This window comes from Hermetia illucens, chromosome 5, assembly GCF_905115235.1.
Source record: "Hermetia illucens chromosome 5, iHerIll2.2.curated.20191125, whole genome shotgun sequence".
In the NCBI taxonomy this organism is placed as follows: Eukaryota; Metazoa; Arthropoda; class Insecta; order Diptera; family Stratiomyidae; genus Hermetia; species Hermetia illucens.
In genome coordinates, this window is record NC_051853.1 from 58,338,887 (window position 1) to 58,353,863 (window position 14,977).

Below are 14,977 nucleotides of genomic sequence, written 5' to 3' on the forward strand. Positions count from 1 at the left end.
ATGCATACGTATTGGCAGAGATGCTACCCATAAAAATATTCCCAACGATCGGAAGTCTTATTCATTTCGATGACAATTAGCACGGTGGGAATCTATTGCAGAGTAACTAAAGATATGGAACATATCATAAACTGGCCGTTAGACATATCGCATCATTAATAAAATTCGGAGATATGATGCACGAAACCACGGCTAATTGAGCTACGAAGTGACACAATTCTCGAAAGGACAACAGTTTAGCCTAATCTAGCCTCGCGATACAATGCTTTTGTGCGGCCTTTTGTAGAGTGGAAGGAGAAGAAAGTCGTTTTAATGAGTAAGAATCAGCAAGCAAGAGTCAGCGGTAGATTTTGAATTCACCTTCCAAAAATGAAGCAAGTGAGGAAACCAGAAGTTGGTCGCTTCAAGTATAAAAAGTTTTGTGTATTTTTTATAGAAAAATATTTGATTGGACATCTCACCTCGTACTGTATATTCATTTAGCACGTCAGATCATGTGTGTGATAATGATATTCAAAGTCTTAGATTGTAACAAATTTGCACGAAACCGAGAATAATGCAATTTCAACTTAACTTGGTAATATTATAATAATCGTTGGCGTAACAATCCAATTGGATCAGGGCCTTGAAGTGTGTTAGAGCACTTCATTTAAGACCGTAACGGTACACTACAGGATTGCAGTACCTTTTATCAGCCAATGTGATCAACATAGCGCTCGCCCGAAATTACTACCCTGATTTGACTCAGGAAGTCATTCACAGCTGAGTCAATTGATATCCGATGTCTAGTCACGATACAAATTCCGCTGCCAGTGCCAGTGAGATTTAAACCGCAACATACGTCAGCCTAGTGTTCTAACCACTCAGCTATCCGGATACATACACACACAGGGGTAATATTATGCTCTATATTAATTTAAAATTTCATGATTCTATGATAAACTTAAGGGGGTCTGCAGTCAATTTCTAAAAAATATAGTAATATAGTGTTATTAATTTTATTTGGAGAGAGGTAATACCATATAGTGGCAGTTTCGTGATTTTTTAAAAAAAATTTTCTTAGATATTTTGTGAGAGTGGGTCCGTTCAAGAAGGTGCTATTTTTCAGCTCCGCACTCTTCCCTTTTGCAACAAATGTCAGAAATTCCAGCTTTGAAAAGTACTAATGGAATACTTTCATTTAATACCTCACATGACTATATTCATTGAAAACAAAAGTATGTGGAAAAGTTTTTAGGAGGATCAGCTACTCTTATGTATTTCACTTTAATCAGAAGACAATAGTTTTCACAACATTACTGAAGGAGAGTGCTAAATCAGCCAAGAGTATTAAATCAGCTACAGGTGCTTATCATCGCCCTTTGCCATTGCATCCCATCTAGGAAAAAGTTTGTATAAATATTTTGAATTGATCTAAAGACGCTCACATTTCTCTTCGACATATATACATCAACCCACAGAGAGAACTAAGAAGCAGCTTGAGCAAAAATGAAATCTATTTTTGTTAGTCCACATTTCGGTATCCAACCGGCAATATCACACCAACTTCGACAGTCGCAATAGAATTTGATAATAATATCTAACTTTGTGCGGAAAATTTGACGTAACTTTCCAATATGGATTTATTATTTTTGAGCAGAAGGATATATATGCCTGATGAAGACACGCTAGTAAACGGTGGTATCCTTTTTACGAACGACGGAAAAATACGGAAGATTTTCAAAACGCCCGACTCTGTGAATAGTTTTCTATACAATACCGAAGCGGAATCAGTGAGTATAGTTTGCTGAGTTGTGGGCATTAAACCACAGTTTTCGATGAATAAAGGAATGAGGATGAATAAACTTGTTTCAAGATAATAGACTTCGAAGACAAAATACTGATGCCAGGATTGATTGATCCAAGCGTTCATATAAACGAACCTGGGCGCAAAGATTGGGAAGGATTTGTTTCGGCCACAAAGTCCGCAGCTGCAGGTGGTTTCACAACCATAGCTGATATTCCATTGTAAATTTAATAAAAATAATTAATTTACTTATATATGTGTGGATAACCAAAAGTATTATATTCAGGAATTCAACACCTCCAATTACCAGCGTTGAAGGACTAAAGGCAAAAACTGCTTTAGCGCGAGGGAAACTTCATGTCGATGTCGCTTTCTGGGGAGGTTTAGTTCCAGGAAATATCAACGAAATATGGGGACTGATTAGAGCTGGTGTCGTTGGAATCAAATGTTTCTTATATCCAAGTGGTGACGACGACTTTCCAGAAGTAAATTTAGACGATGTGACGGCTGCGTTGAAGAAAATAGAAGGAACAGGCAGTATTTTAGCGGTAAGTTGTCATTTAAATTCACACAACAATGTTCTATACATGGAAACGTATTTTATTTGATATTAAACAAATTCTTATATTTAAAAAAGTTTCATGCTGAAATGTTGCAATCCGAAAAAATCACAGCAGACCAAAGTGAGTGGAGAAAAACCTAGTCAATATGATAAAGCCAATATTTAACGAAAATATTTTCCAATCATAAAAAGATAATCCGAAGAAATACAAATCTTATTTGGATACTCGACCGTCATCACTAGAGATGAACGCTGTAGACATGATTGTGAAATTAGCAACAAAATACAAGTAAGTTATATTGTGATTTGGTCGAATCGAATTAAACCTAAGTTTGCGGTTTTCCCATCTAACGTTTCGAATTCTTCGAATCATATATCAAGTTAAGATAAAATCTCTTAACCAAGTGAAAAGCGCGTGAACTCTGAGTAGGTAGAAAGGTGTCAGTGGGATGTGAAAGTGATAATTTCTTTTGTGGGACCATTCAAAAAAACTACCGGATTGATACACCTGAAAAAATCATGAAGCTACTCCTATACAATGTCTAGCCTTTAAAATGCCCTCCATAGCTATATCTGTTAAAGTAAAGTTAATAACAGTATATTTAATGGTATATTTTCTGGAAATCGATTCGTTGGCTCCTCGAGTTCATCCTAGAATCATTGTAATATGTAGTATACGCTATGGTATGCAGCATAATACTATCAAGTTTGATGAAAATCATACTATTACTGACAAAGTCTATAACTCAAAGTTATCTCTTTTGTGTAAATTTATTGGAAGCCAAGACACTAAGTGTCAATTTCACACACAAATGAACAGTCTGAAACACTAAATCGATGTTCAATACGAACTACGTACAAATTCAACAGTTGTGCACTCAAATCTTCTTAACGCACAAATTACTCAAAACTTTTCATGTCTAAAGCATCAAGCTTTCGGTTTGTTGTTCAAATAACAACAGGAGATGAAGAAATAGGACGTCGCTATGTTCGGATGTCACGACTATAAAACCTTTCTGTAATAGTCTAAAGGCGGCTATTCACAATCCGGCAGGTCTTTCAATTATACTTAAACAGTCCAAAGTCCATCCGGCCTGTTGAACTGAAAACACCATATACGTACCGGCAAGCCGGACGGCACCATCATTACAACACGCTATATTTTTGTGTTTGAGCATTTATAAAAAGTGCCCAAGCCCAAGCCCGGCACACGGTTTCTTGAGTATAACCTTTTATTAATCAATTAAATTAAAAAAAAAAATTACGGAGCGGAATATTCTCTAGAAACTTAACTTAATAAATTTTGAAATTTATCGCCTTTCGCATTTACCCAGGCCTTTAAATATTTTCGCCCATACCGGCGTAATTTCCGGACTAGTTTCGTCCCACGCCTCTAGCTTAGCTTTTTTAATAATTGACCTGATGCGTAAGTTTTGGAGTGCACTTTTATTCCTAAAAACCCCTAAGAGAAATCGCTGGGATTTAAATTCGGAGAATTAGACGGCCATATATCCTAATGCATAAATGCCTAGTTTAAAATGCTTTTGTGGCGCGGCAGGATTCGCGGCATTCGAAATAATAGTTTATCGTTCCTCCAAACAAGATGCCCCTTATGCAAAGTAGGTTCCTGACCTTGGAATTGCGTACATTTCAACTTGAAAGGCCGATGCTCCAGAAACCTGTTCTGCTTTTAAACCATCCGTGTAAAAGACCTCAGTATATCCCGCCACGTATTCTTCTGGTTCATCGCAGTTTTCTCTACGTTTGGGAATAGTTTTATATCTTTCACCAAATAGATGTATGGGGATCCGAGAATCAGAAGGCATTGCAAAAATTTGATCCGGATAACTCTATTTGTGCTCTGTGCCCTTCACGTCCGTTCTTTCCCCATAGATCTAAACGAATTAATCTGTGAGCAGCTTTCATTGGAATGCTCTAAATATATAATTGGATTGATAATGTAATAGAGCATTGCATCTAGAGGATGATGTTTCCCTGACACCGGTAATGCCTGGACATAAAGGTATACAGTTCTTTGCAGTGCGGCTGGCTTACAGTGAAAACGCAACACTACTTGAGTTCTGATGTCGATTCAAAGGTGTGTCTTCATAGCCCATACGCTGAGAGAGTTCATTTTATCTATGCCTCTATGTGTTTTCATTTGTATCGTGGCTTTTTTGCGATTTACTGAAAGTCCATGCATTGTGTTAGCGAATGTTGAAATTCACATAGCAGTGAGTCTATCAGCATACTCCACAGAAGTAGCGATAACACACCTCCTTGGAGGCAACTTTTCGTTGCTTCTGTCATCAGCTAACGGTCAACACCACACCACAAAGTGTTCGAAAAAGTGCACATTAAAAACTCGTTCAATACCCACCAACAGCCCCATTGCATACTCGCCTTTCAGAATTGCGTCCTCTATTTTGGAAACTAAGGGATGTAAAGCCAAATCACAGAACTTATCGCGCTGTAGGTTTTCATGCAACAAGTACGACCTAGTGCTCGCGAATATGGTGCTCATCCAGTCTCTTCAAACATTTCAGTGAACATATTAAACTACGGGTAATTTATCTGAAGTTTTTCCAGCTTGAATAGTCATCGGCACGTAGTCTAGAGCCAAACATGCTAGACAAATATTTCCTAGAAGTCTGCCTTCTCCTGTTTAGCATCGCTTTAAAAACGTTATCTTTGCTTTGCTTTGAAACCGTCATCATTGGATTCTACTATCAGAGGGGGGCCCAGAGAATCATAGGGCAGGTACACAAAGGTAACTACGGCAGTTCTTCTCTTCCCATTAACCTGATATTATAAGATGACCGCGGTTAGGCCATCTAACAGTTTCGACTTCAGGAAATATCCTCTCAGATAGATAGTAAACCGATGATCCTAGCAAGATATGACTTTCCACAAAATAAATGTAAATAAATACATCCATTCATCTACCCACCCGTACTAAAAAAACTCCCCGGGATTTAAACATCCATCTTCGATTTTTCCATTACCTCCAACACCTTTGTCTCCAACAATGATTCATTCCCTGTATATTGGGTGTCCTTAAGCCATGAAATTCATGCCTTTTGAGAAAACTTAATTCGAAGTCGTTGTAATTTAAAACTCTTTTTAAATGCATCGATGTTGTTTCACAACTGTTGAATTTTAAGGCCACAAGTTGAAAAAAACTGTAGTAAACTGAAAAAATGTAGTAATCTACCAAAAAAGGAAAACTTAGTTCGAGTTAGTCGAACCGCCACAACATAGTGATTTCTAATTTAGGTAGTCATTCACAATCGCAGCATGTCCAGAACGTCCGCTTTAATCCAAAGAAATATTGCTTATACTCGTAGAGTTCCATGTTGCTAGACAGAATCACAGTTTATGTAATAGGTAGTAACCAAACTGTGGATCTCCCTATTATTCCTAAAATATAATTAGAAGCAATTTAAATATTTATCTATCTACACACTCATACCATATACCTTTCCAGACTACGCACTCATATTCTCAATTTGAGTTCGGCCGATGCTCTTCCTTTGATTGCAGAATGTAAGAAGTCTGGAGGGAACTTATCGGTCGAAACCTGCCCTCATTATCTGTCAATATCAGCGGAGAATATCGAAGATGCTCACACAGAATTCAAAAGTGCGCCTCCAATTCGAGAGCAAGCAAATCAAGATAAATTATGGCAAGGTATCTTAAACAAAGATATCGACCTGATAGCTTCCGATCATATCTCGCCAACACCAGGTCCTAAATGTTTGACATACGGAAGGAAACGCGGTGATTTTTTAAATGCATGCAGTGGAATCTCATCACTGCAACTAAGTATGTTAAAATTATTCATTTTTATTTAGTTAATTTATTCTTATATAGTATCCATTTGGTCTTATCTATTTTAGTGAATTCTTGCTAAATATTTCCAGGTCTACCCATTATATGGACGAAAGGGCAGCAATACGGGATTGGGTTGAAAGATATTTATCGACTTCTTTGCCTCAATCCAGCTAAATTATGTGGTATCGATAATATAAAGGGAAAGTTTGAAGAAGGTTATGATGCTGACTTTTGTATTTGGGATCCCGACGAAGAGTTTTTGGTGTCACCTGAAATAATTTATAGCCAGAATAAGGTAATTTTCTAGTTACTATTTTAACAAAAATTTTAATGCATCAAAATTTGCCCATTAATCTATGAAAACTTTTCCTTTTCGTAACTTGAAGCAAATAGAAATACTCCAACTTCTTCTATGATTAGTATTCTCATATTCTTAGCGCAACCCGAAACTCTTAACCTATCGAATGAAGAACATTTTCGTTTCTATTGGCAACGGCTGGTATCCGTGAATTCTATGGCTGTAACTGTTATTCCCTACAACAACAAAAATAAACAATCCACGTAGATGCAATGGTTACTGAAAAGGATAGTGTACCTCCAGTCTTTTCAATCCAATGACCGCAGCTTACAGTTAGATAGTCTGAAAAACGATCTGCTTTCCCCTTCAATTGAATTCGCCTAAATTTTGTGTGGTGATCCCAGCCCACCACAAATTTTGTAACTTCATGAAAATTGATGTAAATAATTTTTCATCCAAATAGTAGAGCCTACCGTATACTCCATCCCATTGTTCGAAAACATCTATTGTCTTTCGTCACTTATTTAGGAACGAACATCCACTTCTCGAATCCATATATAGGTTACAGCTCTTGTAATTGTTTTGCATACACGGATCTTATTCTTTCTATGTTTTTCGGTTTTGACTTTATTGTTATGAGAAATTTGCACAGGATACTTCAAATAGACATAAATCTACCAATGAGCAAGCCCCGCGTCAAAAATAAGAACATAGTAAAATAACTACCTTTTAAACTAGCCACTCCGATGGCAACAGTAGACACCTAACAACGGCTGCCTTCTTTCAACTGAGCATCAGACATCACAGTCAATTCCTTCGATAACGTCCACGATCGTATAATGCATTACCAGAACTAAGTATGATCGTTGGAAGCATCATAAGCAAACAAAAGCTGCGTAATGCTCACTAAGGACAACAACCCAATTATTAGTCTTTATTTTATTATGTTAATCCAGCGTCATCGATCCTCACGATTTGTATTAATCAGTCAGTTTTCTGGCCTGGCCTGGCCCAAATTTTGTACTTCTGGGATGAACATAACGGGGGTGCCGGGTAAATTTCTAAAATGTGGAAATATACTATTATTAACTTTATTTGTGCAGATATCGAAACCGGATATATTTTGAGGCCTAAATTTCGTAGAGATGCACCACTGTGATTTTTTTCAGATTTTTCGGTTGGATAGGTTCGGAGAACGAGACCTGTTACACTTTTTGAGGGTCATATTTTGAGCCCTCACTCCCCTATGTTTCACCAAACATCAAATATTGAACCAGTTTCGAAAAGTACTAATTGAGACCTTTCATTTGATACCCCACATGGCTACATTCTGTGAAAAAAAAATTTACACCCTCCATTTACATGTATGGGGAGCCCCCCCCTTAAACTTAATACAGGATGGCGCCACTTACTGCATGTAAAGGGAACACCAGATTATATACTCTCATCAATTTTCGTGACAATCGGTCCAGCCGCTTCTGAATAAATCGTGTGTGACAGACAGACAGACAGACAGACACCGTCTCGATTCTAATAAGGTTTTGTTTCACACAAAACCTTAAAAAACGGGGGTGAAAATTTCCACTCCTGACGTCTCATCAGGCCTGAATTCCAACTTAATTGGCAACCAGGTTGGTCTGTATAGGGCCACCTCTAAGCATCACATAATTTACACATATTCAGAATGTCTTCATTTCCAAGTGGTATGATTGGTTGTTTTCATTATATGATTGCTATAAACCCTTATGTGGGGCATAACGTGTCAAGCACAAATGCATACCATCTTTATCTGTTTCTGAAAATGTGCTTCAATAATCCCATTATTTTACGCGGAACTTGCACTCCTTCACTGTTCTATGCCATACAGTTCTAAGGTGACCCATTTGTTTTGTTGATATTTACCTTCATTCCGACTCTACTAGCCTCTTTTTCCAAATCCAAACCATTTGGCCAAGGTTCATGACCCTATGAAAGAGATGTCATAGTTGGGATGTTTAGAGAAAGATGACAACGTCCCTTGAACCTTCCCACGTTTTACAGCAAGGCAGCATGGAGGACGTCACCTTACACCGTTGGAAGAATGCAACCCTGACGGATTCAGCTCTGGACTTCAAATTTCTCTCAAATTTTACTTCAACGAAGCGCTATCATATGGCGCTCTGATAATAATTACATGGATCATTTTGGATACATACTTTTCCACAATAATATGTCTTAATATGGTTGGTTCGGGAGAATCCAGAACGGAAACAAGCCTGCTCTGGTGCGTTCCAGGATGATTTGGCTAGTATTTTAACGATAGCAGGATCCACACAAATACTCCTCTAGTGATCGCACTCAATACAGGTGCTCTTGTTCAAAATCTTGGCGGTCATCATTTTCTTTCATTCACCGGGAAAGCACTCAGATTCCCAGGATTTACGAATGAGTAGAAGTAGCAGCTGTGCAGAGAGGTTACAAGATTTCACAGAAAAGTTCTGCAAGGAAACCATTAATAACCGTGGCTTTACTTCGTTTGAGCGTATTGATGGCAAAGATAATATCGCTTTTGTTTGGAGAAGCTGTTCGTATTCACATATTTTCGTGGCTTACCAGGGAGAGGGAGATACTTCACGAATGTTATATGATTGAGAATCATGGTGAAATGCTCTTTACACTTCTTTAGCAGCTCTTCATTGGGGGTGGAAAGTTTTCCTTTAATGTCCCCCACAGGATCATCAAAAGGCTGCAAACACTTCCATGATGCGGTATACAGTAACGAAGTCATTATCCCCACAAAAGATAAATATACTTTTGATGTCTGCGCAGTGCTTGTCAATATGTTTAGAGTCTACGTATTGTTTAGAGTCTGCCTGGTTTGCACATCAAGAAAATTTTCTCGCTATTGCTGTACTACTCGACAGCTGTATCGTGGGGACAGCTCGTATTAAATTGGGAGGAGGGACACTATATTCCCCAGCAAGCATACTCAACCATTAAACGATGGTATCTTCCGAGATAGATATCAATATCTCTCTGTTACGCATATTCAGAAGATAACAAGTAAATCTACTGCTCGTGATGTAGTCGATCTTATTATATGTTCATTGCCAGTCAGTCAAGTGGCAAGCCCTGTGCTCCTGGCTCGGGTAACAACACAACTACAAATCCCTTCTGACAATAACAAAGTCCTTCGTAACACGTGTGAGAAGAAATGGATGCTATAATAACCACAGTACCTAGATGTCCTGCGAATGAAGCAGCGATAAATGATTTTCACAAAACTACTCAATAACCAGAATATCGGCTAGTTCAAGGTCTCGCCAACTGAAGATGACGGATAAACGTTGTCACCAATAAACATGGAAGGAACAGTCAACGCAAATCACCGGCTTAAAAATCATAAATTGCCAGAAGCTTATGGAATTGCAACCGAACTGGTTAAATATGAAGACAAACAATTACACCCAGTCCCATACAATGTGCGAGTCTAGATGAAAGCAGCAGGATCACTCTCAGCATCCACAAGGAGGGTCTAAGACAAGGGGATGTTTTGTCATGCGTCCCTTTTAACCTGACCTTGCAAAAATTAATCCGCGACGCTGATATAAGGACACTTTTCACACTCAGCGCCCAATTAGTAGAATTGTGATTTTTCGGAAATTAAATAATATATTAATTTGATATTTCTTGTAAGATAAGGAATGAAATCAAAATAAAAAATGTATCTGGTTGTTGTTGTACGCAAGGTTATATTTGATGTCGAAATTGTCCGTCTTTTAAAATAGTCGATCAATTTCAATCTCAAATACTGCGGGTTTCGGCTTGAAAGTTAGAGAGGTGACTCCTAAGACTATATTCTATCGAATTAGTATTTGAAAAAATACTGAGTGTCAAATAAAAATCATAATCCTTGGAACGATAATCCATTTGGATCTGGGCCTTAAAGTGTGTTAGAGCACATTGGTACATTGTAAGGGGGCAAAATGGTCAACATTGCTCTCGCCCGTGATTATTATCCTAATTTGACTCAGGTACTCATTAGCAACTGAGTCGACTGGTGGTGATCCGACATCCAGTGACAACAAACGCCAGAAACACTATGCTCTCCAATTGCACCCAACTCGGGATGTAGAAACAACCTCCATTCATATCAGCTGCATGTTAATGAAGGCAAGACGAAATACATGGTGACAATGTCAGCATCAAAAACGAACACAACATCAAATAGCACTGGTCAATTGAAAATAATAAAGGTAGAAAAATTCTAACCTTGAATTCGTTAATCTTAACTGGGATCTGAGGTTGGCAGCCAACACAATACTAAATGCTCATAGAAACTATTCCTGTACAAGACAATGATCTTGCTAGTCCTCATGCATTCCACGGAAATTGTGAACTTTTAGCCACGTTCGGGAAAAGCATTCTCTCTTCTCTTTGCTCCCTACAGGAGGATAGACGATTCCGTAGCCGACTCGTAGGTAACGATGAAATTTATGATTCCACGACTGCACTACAATCGACTACAACTTTGAGACCGTTGAAAATTTCTCCTATCTAGGGTCGAAAATCACAACCGATAACAGCTATGAAGATGAAATCCGCGCACGGTTGTTGTCAGCCAACAGAGTCTATTTCAGCTTACAAAAACTGTTTCGCTTGAACCATTCCGCCACAGGGTCAAGTCTGTTACTGTACAAGACAATGATCTTGCCATTATTCCTCAGAGACCTGGGTTCTTAGCAAGAAAAATTGCGAACTCTTGACCGCGTTCAAGAGAAGAATCCTCCGAAAAATGTTGGGCCTCCTACATGGGGATAGACGATTCCGTCTGGTTGTGGCTCAATATGTTGCGTGGGGCGTGTCACCTAATCCGTATGTATGAGGATGATCCAGCCCGGAAAGTCTATAAGGGCAATATCTATGGTAGAAAAAGAAGATGAGGCAGGCCCTGCCTGTGATGGAGCGATGGTGAGGCTAGGACGCCATACAGCTTTTAGAAATATCGAATTGGTAGAGCTCCGCGCAAGACCGGGGGTCTGAAGTTCTTTACTAAGGCAAGCCTAGACCGAATTGGTGGACGGTGGTGAAAAGCCGGGATGTGTGTACTTCTTTCCTAAGGCAGACCTAGATCGGTTACCGATTGTTATACCGTTTATGATGATGACAATGGATTTAAAGGTTGAGGCACCGTATAATTAACTGTCAAAACTTACCAGTCAGCAACCTTAACCATGATGTACTGGACAAATGTACATAGATGGACCAGTGTTGTTTTCCAATTTGTTTTGTGATTGAAAAAAAACTTGCATGAACTTTGACTCTAGTAAGACATTGCCATATACAGACCATTTGAGTCATTTCAACTATCTACACTTCAACCATTTATTTTAAAAGTCGGATAATTATCCGCTTGGATAAATTGCTTGGCGCAACAACTTAATTTTATCGTAATACAACGTAATATAGATCGAGCTCTTTATCAAATACTACCCAAAATCCTGGAAAACGTAATACAAAATTGAAATCCGTTTCTTTTCTCCATAATACGTTTACCCTCTCCAAATATCAAGCACATTTTTACTGAAGGTCATATCCTTCGTTTACATAAAAAAAATGTGCAGCTTCAATCATGGTGAACTATTTTTTATTATACATATAAACATATTTATTGATTAATTTCTTTTGTGACAATGATTCCCTTCTTGCAGGCAAATCCTTACATGGGGCAGAGGTTGCGCGGAACTGTGCATGCAACAGTTGTTCGAGGCCTGCACGTGTTTCAGCGATACGAAGGGTTCGGGCAGCCGCTGGGAAGAGTCATTCTACGAAAGACGGACAGGAAAATAGTGAAATTTGCATGAAGCCGAGCAACAGATTGTTCATATCAAAACACTCCCTTCACTCGTCCGAATAAATAATCAATATTAGCGGAAAGTTTCTCATTCCTCGCCCCATACGCACCGCTTGGAATCGAATGTGTTCCATGTTCATGTTCCCCTTCACTAGGGGCTGGGGGGAAGCGCGTACACAGTGCCATAGACCGCCCTCCCATCATTCATTCATATGTTGTGCAATGCATATATGCTACGACGGCTCTTCGTTTATATATGCTGCGGTGACGTTATGCCGCAAGGTCAACTTTATGCTACGTAACACCTCTCGACGTAGTGCGCGAGGCCCCCGTACCACCCCCCTTGCGGTGGATCTGTAGGTGCTACATCGGCGGCAGTTTCTGATTGAAAATAAATCTCTCCTAGAAACCGCCTCAGTTGAGATTCATTTAGATTTGTTGCCTATTCGCCAGCAGCATCCGTTTCAATGTCGACCAAAACTAGCATCAGAGACAATTGCTTGACTTTACCCACAGATGACGTCATCCGGGCTGCTCAGAATATTTCTCTGATGACGTCAACTATTTCGAAGCACGAAGTCGGTGTTATGTGTGCGATGTGGGTTGAGAATGTGTATGATGTGTAATGATGATGCGCGCTCCAAGCGTCGATGTGTGCGAGGAAAAACAATGTATTTTTATCACTGGGTTAAAAGTAAACAAAGAGGAGAAAATGAGGGAATTGAAGAATATCTCGTTTTTGTTGCAAATTGTGTGCTTGGGATTCTGTAAATTGTCTGCAAGACCATATGAATATTGAAATGAGATTATTCATAGAGAATCGGCAAAAGTGTGGATATTTTAAGAGAAAATACCAATATCCCGTACTCCATGAAAGAGTGATCAGCAAATATACACATAAAAAGATGAAGATTGAATGTTCAACCCCATCTCTGGGAAGGTGGAAACCTCCCTTTTGTAACCCCGTCAAAAAAGGCGGCGGTCCCACCCCTCTTAAACATCCATGGCGGCTCAAAGTGCCGTTCCTTCATAATGGGTTTTACATATCTTTTGGAGATAGATGAAAAAAATGATATCGGACGAAAGTTTTTATTCTGAGTAATGTCACCTTTTTTGTGTAAAAAAGTGACATGAGTCTCCTTTCACCGATCTGGAAGGTACATTTGGACAAACTTTTGCTAAAAATGGTAGGGAAAAAAATGTGAGTTTTTTAAGGGAAGAAAGAATTGAGAAGCCCATTAGAATCACTACGGCCATTAATATCGACCTCGCCGATAAGGAATTCGACATTGGAAACATTCAGAAGAGGAATGATAAATACGTAGGTTGAGACAGGATCCGCTGCGTCGGAAGAGGAGTGACTAAAGGACTAGAAGCAAAACTTGGAAGAAAATGATCACGGTACGACTTTCCCTTAACAGAGGAGAATTAGAAATAAAATCAAAGAATTTAATATTAATAACTGGAGGAACGGGGAGAAACAACAAGCAGAATTATGAGTCCAACAGAGGATTTGCGGTTGTATTGAGCCTTCAACACTCAGGGATACGATCTTTAATTAAATTTTTTTCTGATTTATATTAAAGTAAAATGTTAGCCTGTTCTTTGATACTTCTCGAACGACGTGATCTCATTAGAGAACGATAGTTCATACCAATGTTATCACGAAATTCTCCAGAAATCAAATAGGGGTTTTCCGCAGATTAGGATAAGAGAAAGGAATAAAGCAAGACAAAAGATAATCCAAAAAGTTGTTAAATTTCAAGCCTGCCTAGTCAATTGCCTGGTCAAAAAAATCGACCTTAAGTATGCTAAAGTTGGGCATCTTGTGAAGAGGCTGTACGTTATATAGGTTCAAATGGAAATCAATTTGAAAAGACGGAAAACGGTGGACATCAGTTTCGATGTAAGTTAAATCACCAATAGATAGAAGGAAGTGATTGCAATTGATATTCAATTGGAAGTTGGAACACGAATTTGTAAAATTTGTGGGCCGTTATATATTTAGAGAGTACGGGTAGATGGCAGAACTAGACCATGGAATGAAAGAAAAATTTAAGTTCCCGAAGAAAATTCACCAAAAGTAGGTTCCTACTGTTGGTTGCGCTATAGGTCCTGTTTGCCACCTAGAGGGTTGTAACAAATATTGTACAATAATAATAATTATTGTAAAAACCTCATTCAACGTTTGGTAGAGACTATATACGGTGGCTAAAATGGAATACTTGGAAGTATTCTAATTGAATATATTCATTTAGGTAAAAAGTTAGATTTGTTTCTCTTAAAAATACAATTTTACTTTTCAGATTCCGTGTTCAAATATATAATACAAACAAATGGACACGTATTAGTAGTAAAAGTAAAATATTGAAAAATCATAGGATTATTTGTGATTGTAGTCCATCAGATATCTGTTTTTCGAAAAGCATACGCACTTTTCGGAATTCATTTTCTTAGTAACGAAAGCCACTATCAGCACTTACCATCATCAGTCTTCTACTTTATACTTTACTTTACGTGAAATTAACTCTTCCACTCGAATTCCTTGGAAATAATTGCTTCACTCGTTTGGATCATAATTTTTTTAGTCCAAAAATATTACAGTCCTCCACGATTTTTGTCCACTGAAACTATTTGGAAAACTCAAAACCGCGCTGCTCTTAA

The 14,977-nt window shown here is 38.4% G+C and overlaps 1 protein-coding gene across 1 annotated transcript; it reads left to right on the forward strand.

Annotated features, from left to right (window-relative positions):
• The first annotated feature begins 1,479 nt into the window (after positions 1–1,479).
• LOC119657771 (allantoinase) lies at positions 1,480–12,389 on the forward strand. Its single transcript, XM_038064837.1, has 8 exons — positions 1,480–1,772; positions 1,856–2,007; positions 2,073–2,334; positions 2,424–2,469; positions 2,541–2,637; positions 5,836–6,173; positions 6,272–6,477; positions 12,171–12,389. The coding sequence occupies exons 1-8, from the start codon at positions 1,617–1,619 to the stop codon at positions 12,321–12,323; spliced, it is 1,410 nt and encodes a 469-aa protein (XP_037920765.1). The 5' UTR covers positions 1,480–1,616; the 3' UTR covers positions 12,324–12,389.
• Positions 12,390–14,977: the final 2,588 nt, after the last annotated feature.

Coding starts and splice junctions, on each gene's coding strand:
- LOC119657771 (XM_038064837.1), top strand. CDS start 1,617: ATGGATTTATTATTTTTGAGCAGAAGGATATATATGCCTGATGAAGAC. Junction 6,174..6,271: donor AATCTCATCACTGCAACTAA/GTATGTTAAAAT, acceptor AAATATTTCCAG/GTCTACCCATTATATGGACG. Junction 6,478..12,170: donor TAATTTATAGCCAGAATAAG/GTAATTTTCTAG, acceptor CCCTTCTTGCAG/GCAAATCCTTACATGGGGCA.